Source organism: Vicia villosa, linkage group LG1 (genome assembly GCF_029867415.1).
Source record: "Vicia villosa cultivar HV-30 ecotype Madison, WI linkage group LG1, Vvil1.0, whole genome shotgun sequence".
Taxonomy (NCBI): Eukaryota; Viridiplantae; Streptophyta; class Magnoliopsida; order Fabales; family Fabaceae; genus Vicia; species Vicia villosa.
This window is the reverse complement of record NC_081180.1, coordinates 88,539,000-88,564,638: the sequence shown is the minus strand read 5'-3', so window position 1 is coordinate 88,564,638 and position 25,639 is coordinate 88,539,000. Positions and strand designations below refer to the sequence as shown.

The 25,639-nt window shown below is 30.7% G+C and overlaps 1 protein-coding gene across 1 annotated transcript; it reads left to right on the top strand.

Moving 5' to 3' along the window:
- The first annotated feature begins 14,511 nt into the window (after positions 1 to 14,511).
- On the top strand, positions 14,512 to 15,576 carry LOC131611697 (late embryogenesis abundant protein D-34-like). Its single transcript, XM_058883610.1, has 2 exons — positions 14,512 to 14,902; positions 15,005 to 15,576. The coding sequence occupies exons 1-2, from the start codon at positions 14,582 to 14,584 to the stop codon at positions 15,461 to 15,463; spliced, it is 780 nt and encodes a 259-aa protein (XP_058739593.1). The 5' UTR covers positions 14,512 to 14,581; the 3' UTR covers positions 15,464 to 15,576.
- The last annotated feature ends 10,063 nt before the right edge of the window (positions 15,577 to 25,639 follow it).

The window sequence follows — 25,639 nt, the reverse complement described above, 5'->3', positions numbered from 1 at the left end:
CTCATATAAGACCTCATGAGCATATTAGAATGGTTAGTTTGCATTGAAATTAATTGCATGTAGGAAAACGAAAATAAAGTTCATATGTACATGAAGAACATTATATTCTTTATATGACTCTCATGGGCCTGTGTTAAGCGTTCAATCTTACTCTATGATGTTGGAGAAGATGATTAAAAAGCTTGGTTTGTATTAATATTGATTGGAGAATTGAATTTGAAATTTACAAAGTGTATGTATTTTTTTGGAGAATTTTATGATAAAGATGGCCAAGCTCTTCTTCTATTTCGTCCCCCTTTTCTTTTTTTTTTGCTCCCTTGTTGCTGAAGTATGATAGCTCATTTATAGCCCAAAGTTGCTTGGAACTCAAGCTAAGAAGCTTTGTTGCCTTTGTTGAAAGTTTGGTTCTTTAATATTAAAAAACCTTGAATTTTTGACCAACTTTGACTCCATTCAATGCTCTTGCCTTGGACACCAATCTTCTGCAGAAAATTGAAGACTTTGGAGGTGAGTCATGCTTAGAGATCAAGCTACTAATTATCCTTGCAATTTTCCTTTAATTTTAATCTTAAAATAAGATAAAATTATGTCAAAAAATGGATAATATAGAAGTGGGGTTTGTCTTGGTCGTGGGAGGCCCATAGTAACATGGCAAAGATGTTTGGACCATAAAAACTTGGCATCTTTTGGAAAAAAAACATTTTTGAGCAATGTTGATTTCATGCATTTTCCCAAAATTTAGCCAACTTCAACAAGGTGTAAATCCCTCAATTTTTGTCATATGAAGGAGATCTTGCACTTTTTGGAAACCTCAAAGAGTCCTCTAACCAATGTCTTTGGTCTCATATCAAAATGATTTTTGGTTCTCCTTGTGTGTCCTTTTGAAAAAAGTGTCTTTTTGTTGATTTTGAAAATGACCTGCAATGTCTTTGGCCATATTTTTCAAATGGTGAATCCAATGACCATGGGATCAATGGCATTTGAAATATAATTGAATTTCCTTCCCAATGAGCTTTGGTTGGCATTTTTTGGATGAAGGATGAGAGAGTTATGATCAGTCAAAGTTGAGTTGACTTTTCAGGCAAAAACCCTAATTTTGAATCTTAGGGTTTTGTTGATTTTTGATCTTTCCTTGATGAATTGTGATCATCCAATGATCAAATGTTGAATCCTTTGACAAAATATGGACTTTGACAAAAAATTTCATTTTTGACTGTCAGTTGACTTTTCTGGTCAAACGGGTCGTCTGTTGACTGTTTGAGCTGCTGACGGTGCGTCTGAGTGAATTGAAGTTTGAAAATTTGTATGATGGTACTTTGAGATATATGGATGTGTATGAAATCCATTTGAGCTCTCAAAAACTTGTTGCTCCTGTAAAAACAAGAAAAACCCTGATTAGGGACTGTTTGTGTAGGAGACAGTTAAGCGTACCTGATTTTTGTGCAGTGCTGAGTTTCTGCTAATCGCGTGATATTCAGAAGACTTCTAACACAAAAATCTTGGAAATTTGAATTGTGAAAGATTGATTTGATTGATGATACAAAACACCGTGAATTGTACTGCCAGCAGTTTGGCTGTCAACTGACTGTCCCGGTATTGAAACAGCAGTTAAAAGTGAAAAATCAACAGTCAAAGTTAATTTTCTTTTTTGTTGTTTTTTTTTTGTTTTTGTTTTTGTTTTTGTTTTATGTGAAAAATGAAAGTTTATTTACATGACTTGTTAGAAAAACACAGACATAATAAATAACTAACATTTACGGTATGCAGGCAAAATTACAGATAATAACCCTGAAAATCATTTAATGCACAGAAATAAGAATATTTGACTGGCAGAAAACACACAAAATATTATCTTAGTAATTAAGCAATATTATGACAAATAGCACAACATTTAATACTGACAGTACAAATATTACATACTATATTGAACAGTACGACGAATGAACGGTACATTTAAGAAATAAGAAATACGGCAAATTTTAAGAATGACGATTAATGACCCATGCTATGAACAATAACATGTAGATGATTGGGAGCATAACCATTGCAGGTCCACACTCCTCAGGACTATGCAGGCAGAAGAAAGTCATGATCACCGTAGCAATGGTGATGACTGTAAGAAACAGTGTCTCTATCCACTTTGCCATTCTTGTCAGGGAAGAAGAGAAAGGATGGATTATGAAGATAGGAATTTGAAAGATGAATTGGAATTTGATGTGAGATTTTATGAAAGAAAATGAGAGGTATTTATAGAATGGAAAGAAGGAAAGAGACGTTGGGGAATGATGTGATTCCGTACAAAAGGAAAATTTGAGTGGAAGTAAGATTTGAAAGAAAGTGTATGATAGTGTTGGAAAAAGGAGAGATTTGATTTTTGAAAAAAGAGATTTGAAAAGATTTTTTGCAAATAATGGAATATAATACAAAAATTAGTGGGAAACAAAAGATAATAATAATCTACTTGTTACCCAACAGTCTGAGTTTCCTGATTCTGCGCCTGCAAAAAGATTTAACTCTGTACCAATTGTGTCAGTACTATTTATCTGTAAATAAATAAATAGCATGTGTGAAGTAATAAACAGTATTTGGAGTTTGCGTAAGAGTAAATTCAACTGCAAGCCAAATTACTGTATAAGAAAGATTCTAAAAACTAAGTATTTCATATGTCAGGATATTTGTTGAAATAAAAATCCATGATTATATGAGACCCTTAATTTTCAGATTGGAGTTTTCTTGAAAAATATGTGGGCAAATTTTGGGGTATAACACTTGTTATGATACACTTTCTTATATTGTAATGATATCTCACTCCTTCTGTTTGAATGTTACTTATATATTGGTAACGCGCAGGTAATCTGAAGTAGCTTGAGATTGAGGTTAGCCGAGGATATTGTCTTATAGTGAGTAGAATGAGTCGGTGTCAGCTCTGATATGTAACACTGGGGTTAATTGCGTCTTTTTTGTTATGTTGGGAGTAAAACCCTTGTAGAACTCCACTTTATTGTATTTATTTGATGGTGTTTGTTGAATATTGAATTATGATGATTATAACTTATGTGGAAGAGTTAAGAGTAAATATTGTCGATGTTTTTCCACTGCGAGTAAATGAAATGAAGTTTAGATATGATGAATATATAATTATGTGTTGCGTATCTTATTATATGAGCATATGTGATGAATGAAGGTGACATTCTAATTGTCTAATTGTTTTAATTCCTTCTATTTATTTTATAAAATTATTGTTATGGAATTAGGGTGTTAAATGTGGGGTGACAGATATAATTAGGGATGGCAAAATAATATGTACTCGCGAATTAAATTCGTCATAGATACGAGTTGGATAGCTTAATAAATATCTACGGATAAAATAAATAGATATGTAAATACCTATTATTTAATTGATATGGATACGAGTTTAATAATACTTGAGTCTGCAGATATCCGTATTCATTAATAAATTTAAAAGTTATATAAATATCATTAGTTTAAATTATTTAACAAAGTAAAATAAACTTGTGATGCGGAATTAAGCTTTGGCAACTAAATTATAGCAGAAATTATGGATGTTTGCGGTCCGGTTTGGATTGATTTTGATACAAAAAGTCATCCGATCCAAAGATACAAAGAGCATGCGGTTTGGTTCAGTTTTTGGATGACTAAAAGAAAAATCCAATCAATCCAATTTATGTGGTTTACTTTGGTTCGGCTGGTTTGATTTTATTCGGTTTTTAAAACAAACATTATTATATAAATAATTTTAAAAGTCACTTCCACTAACAACGAGCATCATTTAAATAACTTTAACTAGGAACTTCATTTTCACTAACAGTGTGCATCATTCATGCTACACTAATAACTCCCAACAAATTGAAAGCATACCATCATTTAACTTAATTTAGCTATGATATAATAGAACATGATAGAATAATCATTTAACTTAATTTAACTATGATATAGAACATTAAGAATAACGTAAAATTAGAATTAGAAGTAAATCTAAGATGGGGAATGACAAAAACATGTTTAATATTTATTATATTTTTGCTACTGAAACATGTTTTCCAATAAAATCTCATATTTATTATATTTTGGGAAATGAATTTATGCAACGGTAGAAGAATCGTAACGTCATTATATATATATATATATATATATATATATATATATATATATATATATATATATATATATATATATATATATATATAATACATTTAATAAATCATAATAAAATAAAGGATTATTACCATTTTTGCCCCCTGCCATATAGGCGACTTTTGGTTTACCCCCTGTAAAATTTTTGTTTGTAAAAGTAACCTTGCCATTTTTTTTTTTAGACCTTGGAGGAAAATGGCACACGCCCAAAGCCTATGTGGCGTGCTTAGTGGCATTTTTTTTCTTTTTTCTTTTTTTTTTAATTTCAGCTAAGCTGACGTGGAATTATATTTTTTTATTTCCACGTGGATTTTCTTTTTTTTTTAATTTTTTTTCAAAATTTTTTTTTTAAATAATTTTTTTTAAAAAAAATATATATATATTTTTTACTTTTTTATTTTTTTTATATTTTTTATTTTATTTTTTTAAAAAAAATTTGTAGGTAAATCCGCAGGTATTTTAAAACCCGTAGGTAAATCCGCAGGTATTTTAAATTACCGCAGGTATTTTAAAATCCGCAGGTATTTTAATATCCGTAGCTAAATCCGCAGGTATTTTAAAATCCGTAGCTAAATCCGCAGGTATTTTAAAATCCGTAGGTAAATTCGCAAGTATTTTAAAATCCGTAGGTAAATCCGCAGGTAAATCTGCAGGCATTTTAAAATCCGTAGGTAAATCCGCAGGTAAATCTGCAGGTATTTTAAAATCCGTAGGTAAATCCGCAGGTATTTTAAAATCCGTAGTTAAATCCGCAGGTATTTTAAAATCCGTAGGTAAATCCGCAGGTATTTTAAAATCCGCAGGTAAATCTGCAGGTATTTTAAAATCCGCAGGTAAATCCGCAGGTATTTTAAAATCCGTAGGTAAATCCGCAGGTATTTTTTTCAATATTTATGTGTTTTGAATTTGAATAATATTAAAATAAATAATATATATATATATATATATATATATATATATATATATTACGTTAAAATAAATAAAAAATAAAATAAAATATTATGTTAAATAAAAATAAAAAAAAATTTTAATTTTTTTTTTTAAAAAAAATTTTAAAAAATAAATATGACGTGGAATTAAAAATAATAAAAAATAAAAAATATAATTACATGTCAGCATATTTGAATTTTAAAAAATTAAAAAAATAAAAGAATTACACAATCAGCATGCCACATATGCAAATGGCATGTGTCATTTGCTGGCGAGGTCTAAAATGACAGAATCTTCATTTGGCAAGGTTAGTTTTACAAAAAAATTTTTTACAGGGGGGTAAACCAAAAGTCGCCTATATGGCAGGGGGCAAAAATGGTAATAACCCTAAAATAAAAATAAATGGGAATAAATACTTTGGTTCGGTTTAGATCGGTTCGGTTCTCATGCAGTCAATCGAAAATCGAACCGAACCGGTCGGTTGTACTACAAAGTGATCCAAACACATAAAAAAAATCGATTTTTTTTTTGGTTTTTGATTTTTTCGATTCAATTTTCGTTTTTTTATTAGATTGGATCTGAACACCCCTAGCAGAAATAGTTTCACAATTTGTTGTATACTAAAATGTTTTAAACCCCCTAGCATAATATTAATTGGTCCTAGTCCTTTTGTTTTCAATTTCAGTTTCATCCATTATGCATAGAAACATAAAAATTCTATTTTAAAAAATCCTCTCAATCACATAGTTTCTTAGAATCGAATCTTGTTACGAATTGTATAGATCTTATGTGATAATAATTTGTGGTGTCTTTAAAATAAGTTGAACAATTTTTTTCAAAAAATAATTTTAAAAAATATATTATCCATGAATAAATATATAAATATCCGCGAATTATTTAAAACCCACAAATTACCCACATAACATATATGCGGATATGAGACAAATATAAATGTTATATGTATCTAAAAGACGGACATCATATCCTAGCGCCCTTTACATCCCTAGGTATAATATGGGTGGGAATGAGATGTTAAATTCTCATCAAAGTTCCATATGAGTCTCTAAGACTATGTTTGGATAGAGTAAAATGAACGAAGCGGAATTGAGTGGAGCGGAACGAAGCGGATCAGAATGGAATAAAGATGATATTCTATTGTTTGGGTATTTATGACGGAATAAATAGATTTTGTCATTCCGCCTAAATCTGAGGGTATAAAAAATGATGGAAAATGATGAAATGCTTTGTATCCGGTTCCGCTTCATTCCATCTGATTTTAATCAATCCAAACAATAAAACATAAATTTACATCATTCCATTCTACTCTCTTCCATCTAGGACTGACAATGAACAAAACTAACTTGAAAACTGTTCGAAATTCGATTCGAAAATTAAATCGTTGAACTAGGTTCGTGAACCAAATGAGCCAAATATGAGTTAAAAACTAAGTTCGTCAACTAAATGAGCTGAACTTGAACTATACATAGTTCGACTCGTTAGGTTCATGAGTCAATTCAATTATATATGAAATAGATTATATTGAGTAGTTTAAAGATTTACTCTAAATTTTAGTTTTATATTTTCTTTTAATATAACGATTTTAAATTAATAATTTATATTTTCAAGTGAGCAAAATATTTCTACAAATAATTATACAAATAAAATTAATATCGTATAAATTCCAATCTTATAAGTTTTATTTCATTTCTATATTTTTTATTTAAATAATATTAATTTAAAATGTCAAATATATATATATATATATATATATATATATATATATATATATATATATATATATATATATATATATATATATATATATATATATATATATATATATATATATATATATATATATATATATATATATATATATATATAGTAGACTTAAAAAAATTACTTTTAATCCCTAGTTAAACCAAAATGTTTGTGAACTTCTAACAAGTCAAGTTTGAAGTGTAAAAAAATTCGTGATAAACTCAAACTTATCGATTCTTAACGAGTCGAATTTGAAATGAAAAAAAATCGTCATAAAGTCAAATTCGAACTCAACCAATTCTTAACGACGACTCGATAGTGTACTTCCACCCGTCCAAAAATCATATAGTTCAAAAAAACAAAAATCACAAATCATTTATCGAAAAAAAAAATCTCAAGTTAACGCATCAATTCTCTCTGCTCTTGGAAACCCTAACAGAGATGGAGTTTGAACGAAACTCTGATTATGATGGTGGCCGCATCAACTTATCAAATCTTGCACCGGTCGCACCGAATTATCCGGCGAAGATTTACAGTTGGATGAAATTCTCTGGCCTGTTTTCCGAATCGAGGCGTCATTCGGCGGTGGAAAACAAGAAGAGAATTTCATCTACCTATAACTTTTGGACCGGTATCTATATCTTCCTCGGCATCTTGCTGCCTCTTACCACGATGGATTTGCAAGCAAGCTTGGGGCTGAAAGCTACGTCAAAGAATTCTTCTCTGACGCTAATCTTGTTGATTTCTTTCCTTCTTTCAGCTGGACTATTCCTTCTGGTCTTGTTATATATCTTTGCTTTCTTCTGATATTCTTTTTCATGATGCTGTTAATTTTCGTTATGTGATTCTGAAATTGAAGGGGCTTTTGAATGTTGAATGTTCAAACTGTTATTTGGAAAACTTGTAGTTATTATAAGATCATTTTACCATTTTCTTTTCAGAGTGGTTCATTGTCTGCTAAGCCATTTCTGAATTTCTAAGACTCTTTCCTGTTGCATTTTTTTGTTTTGTTTGTAAATTTCTTCCTACTTGCTGTAATACCACATAGTGTATAATGTTGTTCTGCATTGCAGGCAATATGATTACGGTAGCTGATGGACTTCTTCATCCTTTAGAATCAAAGGAGCTGCCAGAATCTGATTCCGACATTGGTGGCTGCAAAGCTGGGAATAAACAAATTCACCAGTTGCACCATGAGATATCTGTTGTGTTGAATTGAAAATTTGCCGTGCACTCTTTTTTACAAGATAGTTGATTCAGCTTATGGTGTCTATAGTTATATCATGTTCAAAGTAAAAAGCGGTAATATTCACAGCCATGTTTGTCATCTGGAATGCGCTAATATGACACGGTTGGAGGAACGATTGGATTAGGTGTTGAGTATTTTTGTTGGTGCTGTGATGGGATGACCGAACTGGTTTCCCATGCAAATAAGCTTCTACAGACATGTGAATCTATTGATACGGATGATGTTGATATTAAGGGTTGATGTTGATGTTGATATTGAGGAAAAAATTCTAAAGTTTGGTATTTGCCTCTTGTGTGGTTTAGAGAATGCCGCTGCAAGGGTGATTATGAACCGAATCGCCATGTCAAAGGTTTTGTTAAATTAATTTCAAGTGATAGAAAAAATGCCTTGCTTTTTCTCTTTGAAATCTTAATAGACAATATCATGACGAACTTGGTCTTTTACTTCTGCTTAAACATGAGGATGATACTGAAGATATCTTGAAAGTTGATGACAATATTACAGCTAATTCTTCATGTAAATATTCTATTAATATTACTTATTACTTTTGCACTGGTTATATGCTTATTGATAAGTATTGAACATTTTATTTACCAACAGGTTCTTCCGGTAACCGCAATGCTGCGATGGATACTACAGATGACGAAGCTTCTTTAAAGCACTTAAATGTTCAAAACGGAACAAAATCTTTTCGTTATCCATCCAGTTATTATAATTTGAAATTGAATTTGATAGGGCTATGGAGGATCTTGCAAAATCTCAAAAGTATGAATATCAACTGGCAGAGGAAAGCCTTCGTACACATAAAGAGAATTTACTTAATATTTCTCAGCAACTCGACAAAGAGAAGTCTGAGTTAGCAGGGCAATCCAGCACATCTGGTTCAAATGTATTGCTTCAAACTATTGAGAAAAGAAATGAGCAGTTAAGGCGGGAACTGGAGAAATTTGAAGAAATGAAGAAGGTAGCTAATGGTTTTGGCAGCACATCCAAATAAATTTTAGAAAAGCATTTTGGCTTGTAAATTGCATTCTAAAATGAAAGATTATAGAGATTACAGGCAAGGGTTGATAAATTGCTTATGGGCCATGGCAAAGGTTTTACTGCCAAATAACAAGTAGGAACTAATTCCTACAAAAACAGCATGAATTTATTTATTTTAGTTGCAATAGAATATCTTTTGAGACTCAAATTCACCATTTACATCACCAAGTCTCTCTATCTGATAGCCTCTTAAAAATAGGTTAAATTATGTCTGTGGTCTTTTATATTAGCCTCAAATTCTGGGTAGATATTTTTTTTGCCCCAAAAATGGTCTTTAAGGCTATGTTTGGGAGTTTGGAGGGGAAGGGAGGGGAAGGCTTTTGAAAATAGGAAGAATTGGGTGAAAAGGATAAAAAGATTTTAGGTAGGAGGGTTTTGGAGGGTTTGAGTTTATTCATAACACCAAAAACTCCATAAAATGGGGGAACTCAAAAATTATATTGAAGGAGGGTTTTGGAGGGTTTTGAAGGGCTTATATAAATTTTCCAAATATCTTTTAAGTTGTTATAGTATTCTAAAAATTAAAAATTTAGCAATAATAATGACTCTTTTATCATTCTAAACAAAATCATTTTTTCAAAAAATGTCAAATATTTTCCTATATTTTTTTAAAATTTCATTTTTGGAAGCCTTCCCCTCCCCTCCCCTCCAAACTCCCAAACATAGCCTAAGTCTCCAAATGAGTATGTTGTGGTCCTTATTTTTGGTCCTTTTTAAACTTTGTTAAATACTCTCGGCTCCTTTGCTAAATCGTAGTAGTTTCCTCTTACTGTTACGGACATCCCTTTCATGCGTTTGTCCTTTCATAAAATTCCAATCCAAGTTGTTTTGCTGCAACAACAAAAGCAGCCTCATCCGGTGATTCAGCTTAGTACGAAATGTCACCAGTTGCTTCATCAACTTTCAGGTATTGTAGTATGGCATACAGCCAAATCCTTAATAAAATTCTGTATTACATTAGCATTAGGCTGTCTCACCCAATTTCCATTCATGATCCTTTCATCCATAAAGTTAAACCCTTTAATCCTCGACTTTGATTTAACAGCCTTAGCAGCATTTTCATCATTTTTCAACTTCCAGAGCCGAAATGCAAATCTTTTCTCTTAGATAAAACTCTCAACTTCTTTAAATCCTCTTCCATAAGCACCTCCACCAATAGAACACTTGATAAACTCCACAGAATTGCAACTCAAAGTTCTTTTTATATCAGAAAGTCTGGTAACAACTTGACCATGTTCTACCTTCTAATTCGACGTAAGAGCATGCACTGGCTTATTAATTTCCTCATAATACATGTTCTATGCTTTGAAGAACCTTCACAACCTCAATGGAAACATTCATCGAAATAGGAATAAAGTAACCATACAACATCAATGTAGTCAAAAAATGAAGAATTGTCACAAGTACTGCCATATCAGGTCTAAGGTACAAAGAACAAACCGTACTTAGATAATCTTATTCATTCTTTTCTCAATCTTAATTCTCTTTGATTGAGGTTTTGGTAGCTCACCCCATCTTCATATGAATTGTATGATAATCGACTGTAATTGAAACAAGACTCGGATATCAGAAGACATTGTGTTAAGTTCTATCCTGACAGGCGTGAAGAAAACAAAAGAGACAACAATCGATGTTAATTAAATTTTTAAATGAGAATATTGGTTTTAGCCTTCACAACTAACAAAAACTGCGTTTGCTGGGATAGTACTCTCTGGACAAGGTAAATTGTGGAAGTTTTAACAGGTTTGCTATATGTACACCACATTTGGCTACACCGTACATTTACACCACATAAGACAAGCAAGAAATGGTAAGTTGCAAATTGGTATATTTTAAGTATAATTCTACGGTGTAGGTGTAAAAGTCAGTGTAACAATATCTTTTCCCAAGTTTTAACTCCCACAATTCTCAAAAATTGAATTTGTTCAAATATCCGGACAAGGTAATTTGTGAGGATCTGGATCCTCTACAGTTTTTACTCTGCTGCTTCTATTCAGCAGATTTCACTGCACAGGGCCAAGGGCCTCAAAATTCTAATAAATTGAGTTCAACTAAAAATATTAAAACCAAAAAGAAAAAGAAATAGTCAAAGCTTTGTAGCGATTTAAATTAAGCAATATTTAATTTGACTAGACAACATAGATAAGATATGCAGCAAATTAATTCTTCAAATCAAATCTACCGATCGAATTCAAATACAAATCTTCACAAAACAACCAATCAGCAAAATCATATACTAGTACATATTTTATTATCATTTTTCTATCTAATATTCTTCAAGAAATTCTAAAAAGAGGTTCATATAATTAATTGTTCTCAAAAGATTTTAATTAGTGTAATATCCATATGTATGTGTTGTGAATGGAGATAATTTAAATCACGATCTTTTATTTTTTTATTATAGAATTTCAATGCACTATTTTAACTTTTTCTTTTCTCATCAATTAATTAATATATCATGTCTTAATCAATTTTAATTTACGAATATTTTTTTTAAATTTTAATTTCTAAGATGGATTGCACAATTTTGCAAAAATATTATAGTGTTCCTATGAAATTTCAGTCTTTTTTTTAAATTATATGTATGTGTGTGGACATTTTAGTTTGAAAATTCAAGTATATACTATATGTTATAGTGTAATTTCTCATTGTGTCTATTTTATAGATTTTATTTTTTAATTGTTAATTTTTACTCTTTTATTATTAATTTTTAATTTATTATTTTATTTGTTAACTGTTAAATACCTTTTAATTTATTAACTGATTCAAGTTTAATGTTATCTATTGATTTAAATTTCAATGCTGTAAATTTAATCAAAACACTAAAAATTTGAAGTTTTAATTTTTCTTTCTCTTTTCATTCTCTCTATTGCCTCCTAAATTATCTCTTAAAATTAGAGAGTGATTTTGAATATTAAAAACAGAAAAAAATTTGATGAGTTACCTCAATTTTAAATAATTTTTTTTAATAAATTTATCACAATTTTCTGGTTAAAAATCAAAATATTGTTAATGGTGCCGTATAAATTTTTAAAATTTTTTATTAGAGGTCATTTTAAATATTAGAACAGGGCCTCTAAATTCTTTGAGATGGCCCTATATATATATATATATAATACGTTTGAATTTTACTAACCAAACAAGACAAAAGATATGATATGATTTTTAAAATCCACGTAGTTTAAGAGAAATATATAGAATGTAAAAAGTAATTCCCGATTTTAATATTTCATTTAAATTGATATGGCGTAATGTTTTGAACTCTATCAATAAATTACTCTCAGTACCCCAAATTATAATTTTGTTTATTTTACTTATTTAAATTTGTTGATTTTATTTATATAAAAAATCATATTTATTATTTAAAATATTTTTAACCTCCATTTAATGTTTTTTCAATATAAGTGAATGTATTTGATGTTTCACAATTACCTATAAAGACATTTGTAAAAATATTTTAAAAATAAAGAGAAAAATTATAACATTTCATTTAGAATTTGTTCGATACAATATGATATTTTACCAAAATTTGAAAACGAGCTAGTGATGTGGCCATCTTAGCTAGATTATAAGCAATCTTATGGGCTTATCTCCTAATAAACTCCACACTAAAGTTGTTAAAATACATAGAAAAAATCTCCACAATGACTAATAATACTACTAAATTATGTATAAATCTTTTTTAGAGGAATGAAAATTGATCACATACAAGAGTTTTGCCTACTAACACATTGCAAATAGGAGATAACCACTCAACTTTAGCTAAAAGCCTAAAACAAAAGCTTCGTGTTCATCTATGATACAAACAACATTTTTCACTTTGTTGTTCAAAGATGAAAAGTAAGAGTTTAAGAGTTTGATAATTATGTATTAATTTTTTTAACTATCAATTTTTTTTATAAATATTATAATTATTAATAAAATATAATATTTTTATACGTTTTCATATAAAATTAATTTTAACTAATTTATTCAAATTTTTATAATATAACTAAAAGTCATTTCAATTATATTACTTTCAGTTTAATCATATATATTGTTTAACATATTATATAATTTTAAAAAATTTAGAACTAAACTAAAATTTTATTTTATATACTTTTTTGGTAAATTTTTAAATAAACATGAAATAATTTAATATTTTATTGAGCTGCACTAAAATTATGATCTTCTTATGAAAGTTTATAAATATAATTGTATATTTAAATATAAGTACTTAAATTAATATGTATATGTATATATTAGTTTAATTTTTATATTTCCATAAAATATATCATCGATATTTTATATTTTATTAGTTAATATAATAAATTATATAAAAAATTTAATTACCAAATAAGCAATTTTTAACAATTTTTAAAAACTCTATTACAAAATAAATTTTTGTTTTATTTTCTTTCCAAAAACACCTTCTTAAAGCTGATTTGTAAAATAATTTTTTAAAACTAAGAAACAAAAGTGATTCAAACGAACCGTAAGACAGAGATAAAGAGATTTGGGTATAAATACACCGGTAAACGAATGAAAAACATAACTTATCCAAACAACATTTAATCCAATACTTTACTAACGCACTGTTGGTAAATACAAAATATATAACATGAATATTACAGCGATACTTTTCGTAACTACAAAATATATAACATGAATATTAAATAGTTGGGTGATAGATTGACCCAACAAATTTTAGATGCTAGTCTCTCCATTTCATAATGATACTACTCTCTCCATTTCATAATGAGTAATTTCAAATATATTAAAAAAAATGTATAAAATTAAGAGATAAAATAATATTTTTACTATAACTCCTTATCATGTCCTCTTTAGAAAAATATAAATATAATCATTTAACTTTGGATTTAATGATGTTTAGAAAAATGTAAAAACAAATTTAATTGATTGTGAGTTATAGAAAAGATGAGAAAGAATGTAAATCAAATGCAATTTATATTTAATTTTATCTTAAAAATATAAAGATGATTTTTTTTTCTCCATAAAATTTTTATTAATTAAAAATAAAATTGAAAAAAATATATTAAAAATTAAAATGTACCATTTATTTTGAAACATTATTTATTTTATTCTAAATGGATGATTTATTATGAGAGGAGGAGGGAATATTGTGTTGATGTAAAAATATACTAAAAAACATGAATACTATTTGCCTTGCCACTATCACCGCCATATGAAAAATAAATGTTAATTGTTTTAATTAAACTAAAATACTAACAAATTTTGCAAACGAATGTTACGTGGGTTCCAAATAAACATGCCACGCCTCCTTACCATAACTCTTATTGTACACATGTTTTGTCAAGAACTCTCCTTTCCACCTCCATTCCAAACTATTAATACACCTTTTCAAAGCTAAAACTAAATGCATCAAACTTCAAATCACTATCGAAATCTCTGAAACTATTGCTCTAATCAAATCAAATCAAAATGAGCCAGGAACAACCTAAGCGTCATCCCAATCAAGAACCAATCAAATACGGCGACGTTTTACCCGTTTCCGGTGACCTCGCACAGAAGCCCGTTGCACCGGAAGACGCCGCCATGATGCAGAGCGCCGAGACTCGTGTCTTGGGCCAGACCCAGCCCGGCGGAGTAGCATCCGTCATGCAAGCAGCAGCTACTAAGAATGAGCAGGCAGGAATCGTCGGCCACCAAGATGTCACAGATGTCACCGGCGACCGTGGCGTCACCGTCACAGAAACTCAACTCCCAGGAAGACGCATAGTAACCGAATCAGTCGGTGGACAGGTTCTTAACCAGTAACTCTGTTAATTCCTTTTACACACTTTTCTGCTTTAAGGTTACAAATTTTTAACCTCGTCTTCTGCTAAAATATGTTTTTATTTTGAGGTTGTTGGACAATTTGTTGAACCGACTCCGGTTCAGTGTTGCCCAACCAGTCCGGTTCGGGAAACTGCCTTAACCATAGGGGAAGCACTGGAGGCGACATCATATACAGTAGGCCACAAGCCAGTGGAACAAAGTGACGCTGCCGCCATACAGGCAGCTGAGGCAAGAGCTACGGGAAGTAATGTTATAACACCGGGAGGGTTAGCTTCAATGGCTCAATCTGCAGCTGCTTTTAATGCTGATTGTCCTCGTGAAGAGGAGAAGATTAAGCTGAGCGATGTTCTGACAGGAGCTTCGGCAAAGTTGCCCGCAGACAAGGCGGCGACAAGGCAAGATGCTGCTGGGGTGGCAGATGCGGAGATGAGAAATAGTTCTGATGCTAGTGCTACTCCTGGTGGTGTGGCTGCTTCTGTTGCTGCGGCTGCTAGGCTCAATGAAAGTGTGACCAATGTAATGTGATCGTGGTGAATGGTTCTAGTGTTGTGAGATGATGGTGTATATTATACAGTTAGTTTAGTTGCTGGTTAATTAACAAAAAAAAATTATAGTAATAATCTCCTCCAAGTTTTTGATGTGAGCGATTCATAAAATTGAAAGAATTTTTTTCAAAAATTAATATGCACCAGCCGGGAATCGAAAATCGAACCCGGGTCTGTACCGTGGCAGGGTACTATTCTACTACTAGACCACTGGTGCTGTTGTTTAAAATTTTACATATTTAGAAACAGGTTTTATATGATGAATGAATAGCTAATTCAAAGTCTCTTATATGGGTTGGTAACTACTGGAAATTGGATTGAAGCCGAAATGTTGTTTCTCAAACAAAAACAAAAAAAATAGCTTTGATTCTAGACAATTTTGAAATATGAAATTGAGATGTTAAGTGGAAAAGGGAGTTTAGAGAAAATAGATCCATGGGGAAAGGATTTTCTGATGGGACATGAGAGTCCAAAGCAATTCTAGCCTTGATTTGGTAGGTAAGAGAGAAAAATAAATGGATCTTGATTCTTGAAATAAAAAACTATAAAAATGGGTAGAATTCCTTTTAATATTCATGTAATCCGACGAATACTTAGGTATGCAGAGGTATCTCTCATTTATACACTCACTGTAACATTTTTCAAGTGGTAGAAAACAGAAACTTTTGAATAGTTAGAGTGATAAAACCATGGAATTCATTTTTTTTACTTCTGTACAATGCATTGGTCAAAAGAAAACTTTGATAATTTATTGCTGGGGACAAGCTTCCAACTAAGCTTGTTAGCTCTTTTTGGGATGGGGATGTTGTAAAATGGAAATCTCAAATCTGTTGGGAGTTCTCATGTAGCAGTCTCTTTCGTTAAAAGAGGGTATACAAAAGATTTTTTTTGTCGAAGAGAATGAATTTATTAAAATAATAAATATTGAATCAACCCATTAAGAAATAACTCAGATATATTTTGTTCAAAATATTAGATTAATCTTTAACCCGAAATATCCATCCACATTAACCCGAAATCCGAACCTGGGTGAAAAAGAACCTTCAATAACTACTTCAACCTGTTGTCCGGTCTTAAGGTATGAGTAACATAATGATTTATACTGGATCATACTAGTAATTGTTTATAAGTCTAAGGCAAAAGATATAGAATCTTGTTTTTCAAACATATGAATATAAAATTTTGTCAAAAAAAAAAAACATATGAATATAAACTATATAATTTTATTTACGTCTAGTATTTTTTTTAATTATGTTACTTTTATTTTATATTTGATTCTTTTTAAAAGTTCTATTGTTTAGTTTTGAGTTATTTATTTTTATTTTTTAGTTCTGAATTACTTTTTAAAAGAATATATTTTAATAATCTAAAAACACAATAGAATTAAGGCCAAACTATGTCATCTCAGTTGACCAATATTGTAGGACTTTGGAGACTGTTAGATAAATGGTATGATAATCCTGGATATCTTCAAGAATCGTGTTTGTTCACTTTCCGAACAAAGTATTTCGACCCTATTCTTGTCTGGGTTCACGAAATCTTTGCGGGGACAATTCTTGAAGAACAATCTGTTTCTGACAATGGAGAACAGATCAGAACGTAGAGAGGAAGTATGTAATTTCGTGTTTTTTTTTTTTGTGTGTGTTCCAAATCGAGACCAAAAGACTCCTTATATAGGAGACCAATAATAGAAACGAACAGACACACCTTTTCGGAAAACAGTTATGTCTATTGGAAACGGGTGCAACTATTCAAACGAAACGTTATGCCCGTTTCTATTATTCATATTCAATTACGCGTTTGGCTCGACGAGCGTGCACTCCGCACTACCCTAACTCGTTTCAAACTTAACGCATAATTGCATTGGCCTATAGTAAATCACATTACTACCAAAATGCATTGATGATACTAAAATCACCAACAAACTCTCCCCATTTTAGTATAATCCTTGATTTACTTTACAGGTATAACGATCAAACAAATGCATAGAAGAAAATGTCTTACGATTGAATTTTCATCTTAGTACAAATACACATTCCAAATATTCGAAAATCGGGGTGTCATAATGATTGAACCCGTCAATCCATTTGAATATCTAAAGATATAGTACACATATGTTTCTTACAATACTCTACTATTCATACTTGACACTTTACAAGCCATGTGTCCTTATCCATTAATAAGCATATAGGAAGCCAAGTCCAAGCTTCTTGAAGCGGCAAAACTTCATGCTCACATAGGTGATCCTTTTAATCTTGCACCTGCATTTGCAATTTTTCAAAAGAACCATTAAGAAGATATACTTCAACCTAGCCATCACTTGCAGGTCTGAGCACATACCTTGGGAAGATAAACACAATTGCTCCAATCTTTAACTATGATCTTTCCTCGTTGAATTCTACTTCTAACGTTGTATTAGAAGGGAATTGGGTATACCATAACTAATAGATTTAAATGGACTTTAATCCCATCCCAATTACCGACGACTTCTTCACTAAGTCTCTAACTAACCCCTTCGTCAAGTGGTCAGCTAAGTTTTGTTGCGACCGAACAAACTCAATAGATATCACCCCATTCATGATTAATTCCCTAATCATACCATGTTTAATACCCAAATGTCTAGACTTTCCATTGTATATTTGAATATATGCTTTAGCCAGTGTGGCACTACTATCACAACGGATAGAAATTGGTGATATCGGTTTAGGCCATATCGGAATCTCATATACCAAGTTCCTTAGCCATTCTGCTTCTTTACCAGCAGCAGCTAATGCTACAAACTCAGATTCCATTGTGGAACTAGTTATACATGTTGGCTTCTTAGAAGCCCATGAGATGGCACCTCCCCCAAGCAAGAGCATCCATCCACTTGTAGAGGATGAATCTTCAATATTATAGATCAATCATATACATGTGAATAAAATGATTACATCTTTAATCAATTTTCTCACGAAAGAATGTCTAAGGCCTCACTGCCTAGAATTTTCATTTTACACTTATCTAAATTCTCTTGCTAAATTGGCTTGACTATCACATTATGTTAACATCTTTGAAACATTGTCTTTAGCCAATGAAACTTCCAACAGAAGGTCCTTCCACCATTTAACTTCTTGACCAGTGGAAGCGAGATTCACATACTATGGTTCCATGGTCAAGAGAGTGAGGCATCTTTGTTTCTTGCTCTTCCAAGAAATCTCACCCCCAACTAGTGTAAATATCCACTTAGTTGTAAATATATGATCTCCAACACTCGATATCCAATCCATATTGGTATATCCTTCTAATATGGCAGGAAACCTACCATAATGGAGGTCAAGATTTGGTTTTTAAGAAATAATAAATAAAAAATCATTGTGACCGAAAATCCTTGTGATGACCTTCCAATACTCACTATTTGGATTGCTAGTAAATCAATTCATTTAATAATTGTAAATGTTATGTCAGATATAGTATATTATACTAGAAGACCAATTTCACTTGGATGTTCTAATATGACCACAACTCTTCCATCATTATTTTGACACTAAGATCAAATTGAATATTCACTTTCTTGAAACGTGATAATTTGAACTTATCAAGAATTTTCTCAAAGTGTCTTTGACTAAGTTCATAACCCCCATTATTTTTGCATTACTTTGATCTCCAAAAGAGTGTCAACTAGTCTAAGATCTTTCATCTTAAATGTGGTTTTCTCAACCCCCACTCTTTCTCTTTACTTTGATCGAAAAGAGTGTCCACTATTTCAAAATTTCATCTTGAATGTGGAAGCTAGAAACCTCTTTGTTTCTAAGATTTCATTCATCTCGTTGCTAATGATCAACATGTAATCAATCATAGAGACAAAGGAATATCACAATATTCTTACAAAACTTTGTGTACAAACACTTATCACAAGAATTAGATGAAGAAGCTTTTTAGATAATCATGCATGATGATGCAAGAAGGTTTTTAGATGAAGTGAGAGATAAAATTATGAACAATTTAAAATAAATAGTATGAATTGCAATGAGTACCTTAGTTATGTTCACTTCTCTCAAATATTCTCTTGAACTTCTATGTTCAACCTTCTTGATTAACTACATCATTGATGTGCATGACACTTTTGATCCTTTTCTTAGTTGATAATCTTTGTCTTCATCAAAACTAAAAATAATATATATTCTTCACAATCTCCCCCTTTTTGATGATGACAAACTCTTTGAATTCTTGTTTTGATAAGATTGAAAATTCTCCCTCTAACTTGTGTGTCACCTTTAGTTTGTGTGTCTCCTCCTTAATCTATAAGTTTCCTCCTTAATCGGAGAATCTTACAATGACAAAGTCAAAATTTTAATGTCATTGTTTCGGTGCTTGTTTTAATCCATACAAGGTTTTAACAAGCTTGTACACCTTTTTGTTCATCAGTAGAAAGTATATAACCTTCTAATTTCTCCATGTAAATCTCCTCATCGAAATCTCCATTTTAGGAATGTCATTTTGACATCCTTTTGATGAACTATAAGTTCATGCAAAAACTAATTAATGCAAACAATACTTTAATTATTGTCGTCCTTGCTATTAGTGCATATGTGTTTAAATAATTAACATATTCCTTTTGTCTAAACACTTGGCTATTAATCTAGACTTGTAGGTGTTTAGTGTATCATCTTTACGATACTTCCTTCTAAACACTCACTTGCATCCAACCAAGTATGATTTGACATTGTTGATTCCATTTCATCTTGGATAACATCATTCCAAGAGAAGTCCCTTCAAATTACATCTTCATTGTAACTCTTTATGATCATCTTCCACTCGAAGAATAATAGGAACCTTACGAACAAAATTCTCACATTTTTCTTCTATTAAATACAAGAAATATGCCGACAATCGATTTTGTTCGATACTAAATCCTTAGCCTTTTAGACTTTCTGCCAATTCTAAGTTCGATTTGTTTTTCAACAATCATTGATGAACTTTCTGTTTGTATTTCAACAATTCATGGAGAACTTTCCTCACGAGTTTCTTCATTTGTCGAAAACTTAAATTCCTTATCCTCCACGATAAGGTTCTCAAAATTTCACATCTCCGAATTTAATAATTATATTAGACTCCAAATGCATAAGTCTATATAAGTCATGGTTTATTTTCGAATTGCTCTTGATATGTTATATAATAAGTTTCATTAAACACAAACATATTATTCATATATCATCTTAATCATAATTATGATTCAATCGCATGATTTTGAAATCATAAACACTAGTGAATTTCACCACTTTATTAATTAACAAATTTTAATTAAAAAAAAATGTAACTTTCACAAACAATCATAAAAATTGACATTATCTCTCTTAAGGTAGCAACTGTTCATAATCATCTAAAAGAATATGCAATGATTTGTTGGTACCAGTTTGAATACATGTGCCCTTTGGCAACACGTCATTTGTTTGAATGCAACAAGTAGCAACTTTTCACTATCCTTTTGCAATATTTATTAGTTAATTTAACAAATAAATTCTAAATAATTTTCCAAACAAAATTCAAACACGTCTATCCTATTCTTTCTCAGGGGAGATTTGAGAATTTTCATTTGCAGTTTCAAAACTTAATATATTAGCACTACCGGCGTAAAATATATCAAAATACATACCTAGCATTTCAAAATTCTCCTTCCAAAGCAAATACAAACTTGCCGAGAAAGATCTTTGCCGACGTGAAAAAAAAAAACTTTGCTGGGTAATACGTATTGTACATGAATCTTCTGAAACACAACGCCAGATTTGTGATGTCGATTATTGTCCATTAAACTTGTCCAATTTTCCGAAACTTTTAGTCATCTCCTTGACGGTGCTTCCTCCTCCAGCCATGATTATCAGAAAGAATACTTTGTTCGTTTGTTAGATAAATGGTATGATAATCCTGGATATCTTCAAGAATCGTGTTTGTTCACTTTCCGAACAAAGTATTTCGACCCTATTCTTGTCTGGGTTCACGAAATCTTTGCGGGGACAATTCTTGAAGAACAATCTGTTTCTGACAATGGAGAACAGATCAGAATGTAGAGAGGAAGTATGTAATTTCGTGTTTTTTTTTTTGTGTGTTCCAAATCGAGACCAAAAGACTCCTTATATAGGAGACCAATAATAGAAACGAACAGACACACCTTTTCGGAAAACAGTTATGTCTATTGGAAACGGGTGCAACTATTCAAACGAAACGTTATGCCCGTTTCTATTATTCATATTCAATTACGCGTTTGGCTCGACGAGCGTGCACTCCGCACTACCCTAACTCGTTTCAAACTTAACGCATAATTGCATTGGCCTATAGTAAATCACATTACTACCAAAATGCATTGATGATACTAAAATCACCAACAGAAACAAAACATTTGAAATCATTATTAAACTACATCTTGAACAACAATTACAATCAATTTGAACAAAATTATAGGTCTTTTGAACAACAAATTTGAACAACATTACGATAAAATTGATCAATATTACACATTTGAACAACATTTGACAAATAATTGTAGAATATTACATTACATTTGAACAACATTTGGCTAACAATTGAACAACATTACATCAACATCCGAACAATATTTTAACAATGTAGAATCATCAACAATTACACTTCAATATCAAGTACATGTTGAGCTTGACGGAGAACACAAGACATATTGACTTAAATTTTCCAAAAAATGCCTTAGATTTCATCTTCATATGCAATTTATTGTTCTTCTTCATTGGAGATTTATACAACTCTTTCAACCTTTCACAAGCTTACATCTCCTTCAAGTTGCGCTTATCTTTGCTTCAATCCTCATCAACAAATTCACAAACCTCCTTTCCTTGTGCTAGGTATTTATCTCATATGAATAAATTGCAAGTTTCGTCACTGTCAGGGTGGGTATCTCCAAAAAAACTTTTCCTTTGTTAGGTCCATGCTTGCAATGGTATGATCATACGAACATTGCGCACACACACATTCTCCCTGGACGGTTGCTCTCAGTTGTCTAATGAGAAGATCCTGATTTGCTGTGCCTTGAGGATGATGCCATGAGAAGTAACACGAAGAACACGAAGGAGAAGAAGAAGAAGAAAAATGAATGACAATATTAAAACAAAATAACTAGAATCGGAAGAAGAAGAAAACGAAGGAGAAGAATATAACTGGAAAGAGAATAAGAATGGAAATAAACAAATTTAAATTTTCTAAGAATATTATTTAAAATTATATTATTTTAAAAGAAAGATAATCTAATGTGTATTTGCCAAGTGTCAAAAAAATATGATATTTGATCATCCATGTAGGTATTTGTAATCCATTTTAATACGAGAGACGAAATTTATGAACAGAAAAGTTTGTGAGAACCACAGTTTTGAAGGAAAAATTTAAAAGGACTTGTAAACTCGGTTTTTTGAGGCGAACTGACTCCTTGCTCTTTTTTTTTTTAATTTTATATTTTTTTTGCAAGAGTCGCCACCGACTTTTATTTTATCCAAAAAAGGAAAGGCATAAAAGAACAGGAAAGACCTTTTGACAGATTTTGGGTTCGGGGGGTTGGTTATACAAAGGGAAGGTTTTAAGCACCCTTTGTATCCATGGTTATCCATGGGCTCTTAGTTTTGCTTAGATCACTTTTGCTCTTGTTTGATTTTTAAAATAAGCTCGGCAAGACATTAAGCCTTGTGCCTACATACCTCCTCGGTGCAATGGAGAAGTCAGAGCTAATGTAGTTCCGCTTAAAAGGAAAAACGGTTTAAAAAAAACGAATAAACACTTTATCATCGTCGGAGAGAAATACTCGGCCATTGATCTTGAGCATGAGAACAAATGAGTTCTTTGCATCGCTAATGAAAGAAGGGCTCCAACTCGGATAAAATCAACGAGTATGCCACTAGCTCTCTCACGCAGAAAAGATCTCATTATATCAATCAATTTCAAAATCATGGGGTATCGCAACTCACTACAACAATTAATCGTGTCTAAACTTTTGCAGAAAAGCCACTAAGGGCAAAAGATATTTTATAAGAAAAGATTTTTAAAAGAGGTTTTACAAACATAAGAAGATTTTGGAAAAAGGGAGAAGATTTTGAAAATTTAAGAAGTGGGAGGAGATGAAAAGGCTATCCTAGTGCTTAAAATAAAAGTTTAAGGAGAGAATGATCTGACCAAAATAAGAAACCAACAGTTGACCGACGCATTACCACTTGGAGATCCAGATGAACTTATTATCTTTAGCACCACTTTGCATTTAAGCACATTAAAATTTTGATGAAAATCGGGCAGAGTAACGGCTGTTTTCGGGTAAAATCCTTATCTCAATGCCTTAGAATTAACCATCAAGGATTTTCAAGGAAATACCTGCATACGCAAACAGACAACAATCCAATGCCAGACAGAACAACCACAGAGTAATAACAGAATAAGGGTCCAGAGGCACTAAGTCCATAAGTCCGAATCTCCAAAATGCTAGGGATAGTAACCAGTAGTCCAAGAGAGAACCTTAAGCGTTTTTTTTAGATTTTTGTTGTTTATTAGTTTTTTAGCATAAAAGTAAAGTATGGTCCAAGTGGACAAAAAGAAAATAGCGGAAACATAAACATAGCGTCCAAATGGACAAAGAGAAAATAGCGGAATATAAATGTCCAAATGGACAAAGAGAAAATAGCGGAAACATAAATAATATGTCCAAGTAGACAAAGAAAAATAGCAGAAATATAAATAATACGTCCAAATGGACAAAGAAAAAATAGCAGAAATATAAATAATATGTCCAAATGGACAAAGAAAAAATAGCAGAAATATAAATAATATGTCCAAATGGACAAAGAAAAAATGACAGAAACATAAATAATATGTCCAAGTGGACAAAGAAAAAATAACAGAAATATAAATAATATGTCCAAATGGACAAAGAAAAAATAACAGAAATATAAATAATATGTCCAAGTGGACAAAGAAAAAATAACAGAAACATAAATAATATGTCCAAATGGACAAAGAAAAAATAACAGAAATATAAATAATATGTCCAAATGGACAAAGAAAAAATAACAGAAATATAAATAATATGTCCAAGTGGACAAAGAAAAAATAACAGAAACATAAATAATATGTCCAAGTGGACAAAGAAAAAATAACAGAAACATAAATAATATGTCCAAATGGACAAAGAAAAAATAACAGAAATATAAATAATATGTCCAAGTGGACAAAGAAAAAATAACAGAAACATAAATAATATGTCCAAATGGACAAAGAAAAAATAACAGAAATATAAATAATATGTCCAAATGGACAAAGAAAAAATAACAGAAATATAAATAATATGTCCAAGTGGACAAAGAAAAAATAACAGAAATATAAATAATATGTCCAAATGGACAAAGAAAAAATAACAGAAACATAAATAATAAATAATAAAATAAAGCATAAAGCAAGAAATATAAAGAACACTATAATAAAATGCGGAAATTAAAGTCAATTGTTAGTATGTTAGCACGTGAATCATCTTGAAGCTAGTCAAGTATATCCACGATGTTAGTGAAGATCGATGGTGAGTGAATGATGATCTCGGATTTAAAGTTAATGAAAATTTATCAGAAGCTTGATAGAATCATAGCGACTACACGATAAATTTCCAAAAGTCTTAAATCAAATGCATACAATCTCTGCCATATTTGATCTTTTATTCTGATTCGGGACAAAGGAAAAAGATAAGAAATAATATCAAATAATATACAAAAATAAATATAAAACAAATTAAACTTAATTCGATTTTTTTTGTGATTTTTTGGAATTGATTTTAAGTTAATTAACAAGCTAATTAAACAAATAATTATACAAATAATTAAACTTAACAAGAAAAATATTATTTTATATGTCAAAAATTAGATTATAAAAAAAATATAAAACTAAATCTAAAAGGAAAATATTTTTGGAGTTTTTTGATTGGTTAAAAATAATTAAAAAGCAATATTTACATAATTACTAATTAATTAAGCAATATAAATTAATTATGAAAAGAAATAAAATATTTTTATGTTAAAAATTAAATAAACATTTTATCAACTTAAAACTAAAATTAAAACATTTTTTTTTTTTGAGAAATTGAAAATATGCATAAATATGGAGTTTTTAATTCATGAACTCCTAACACTAC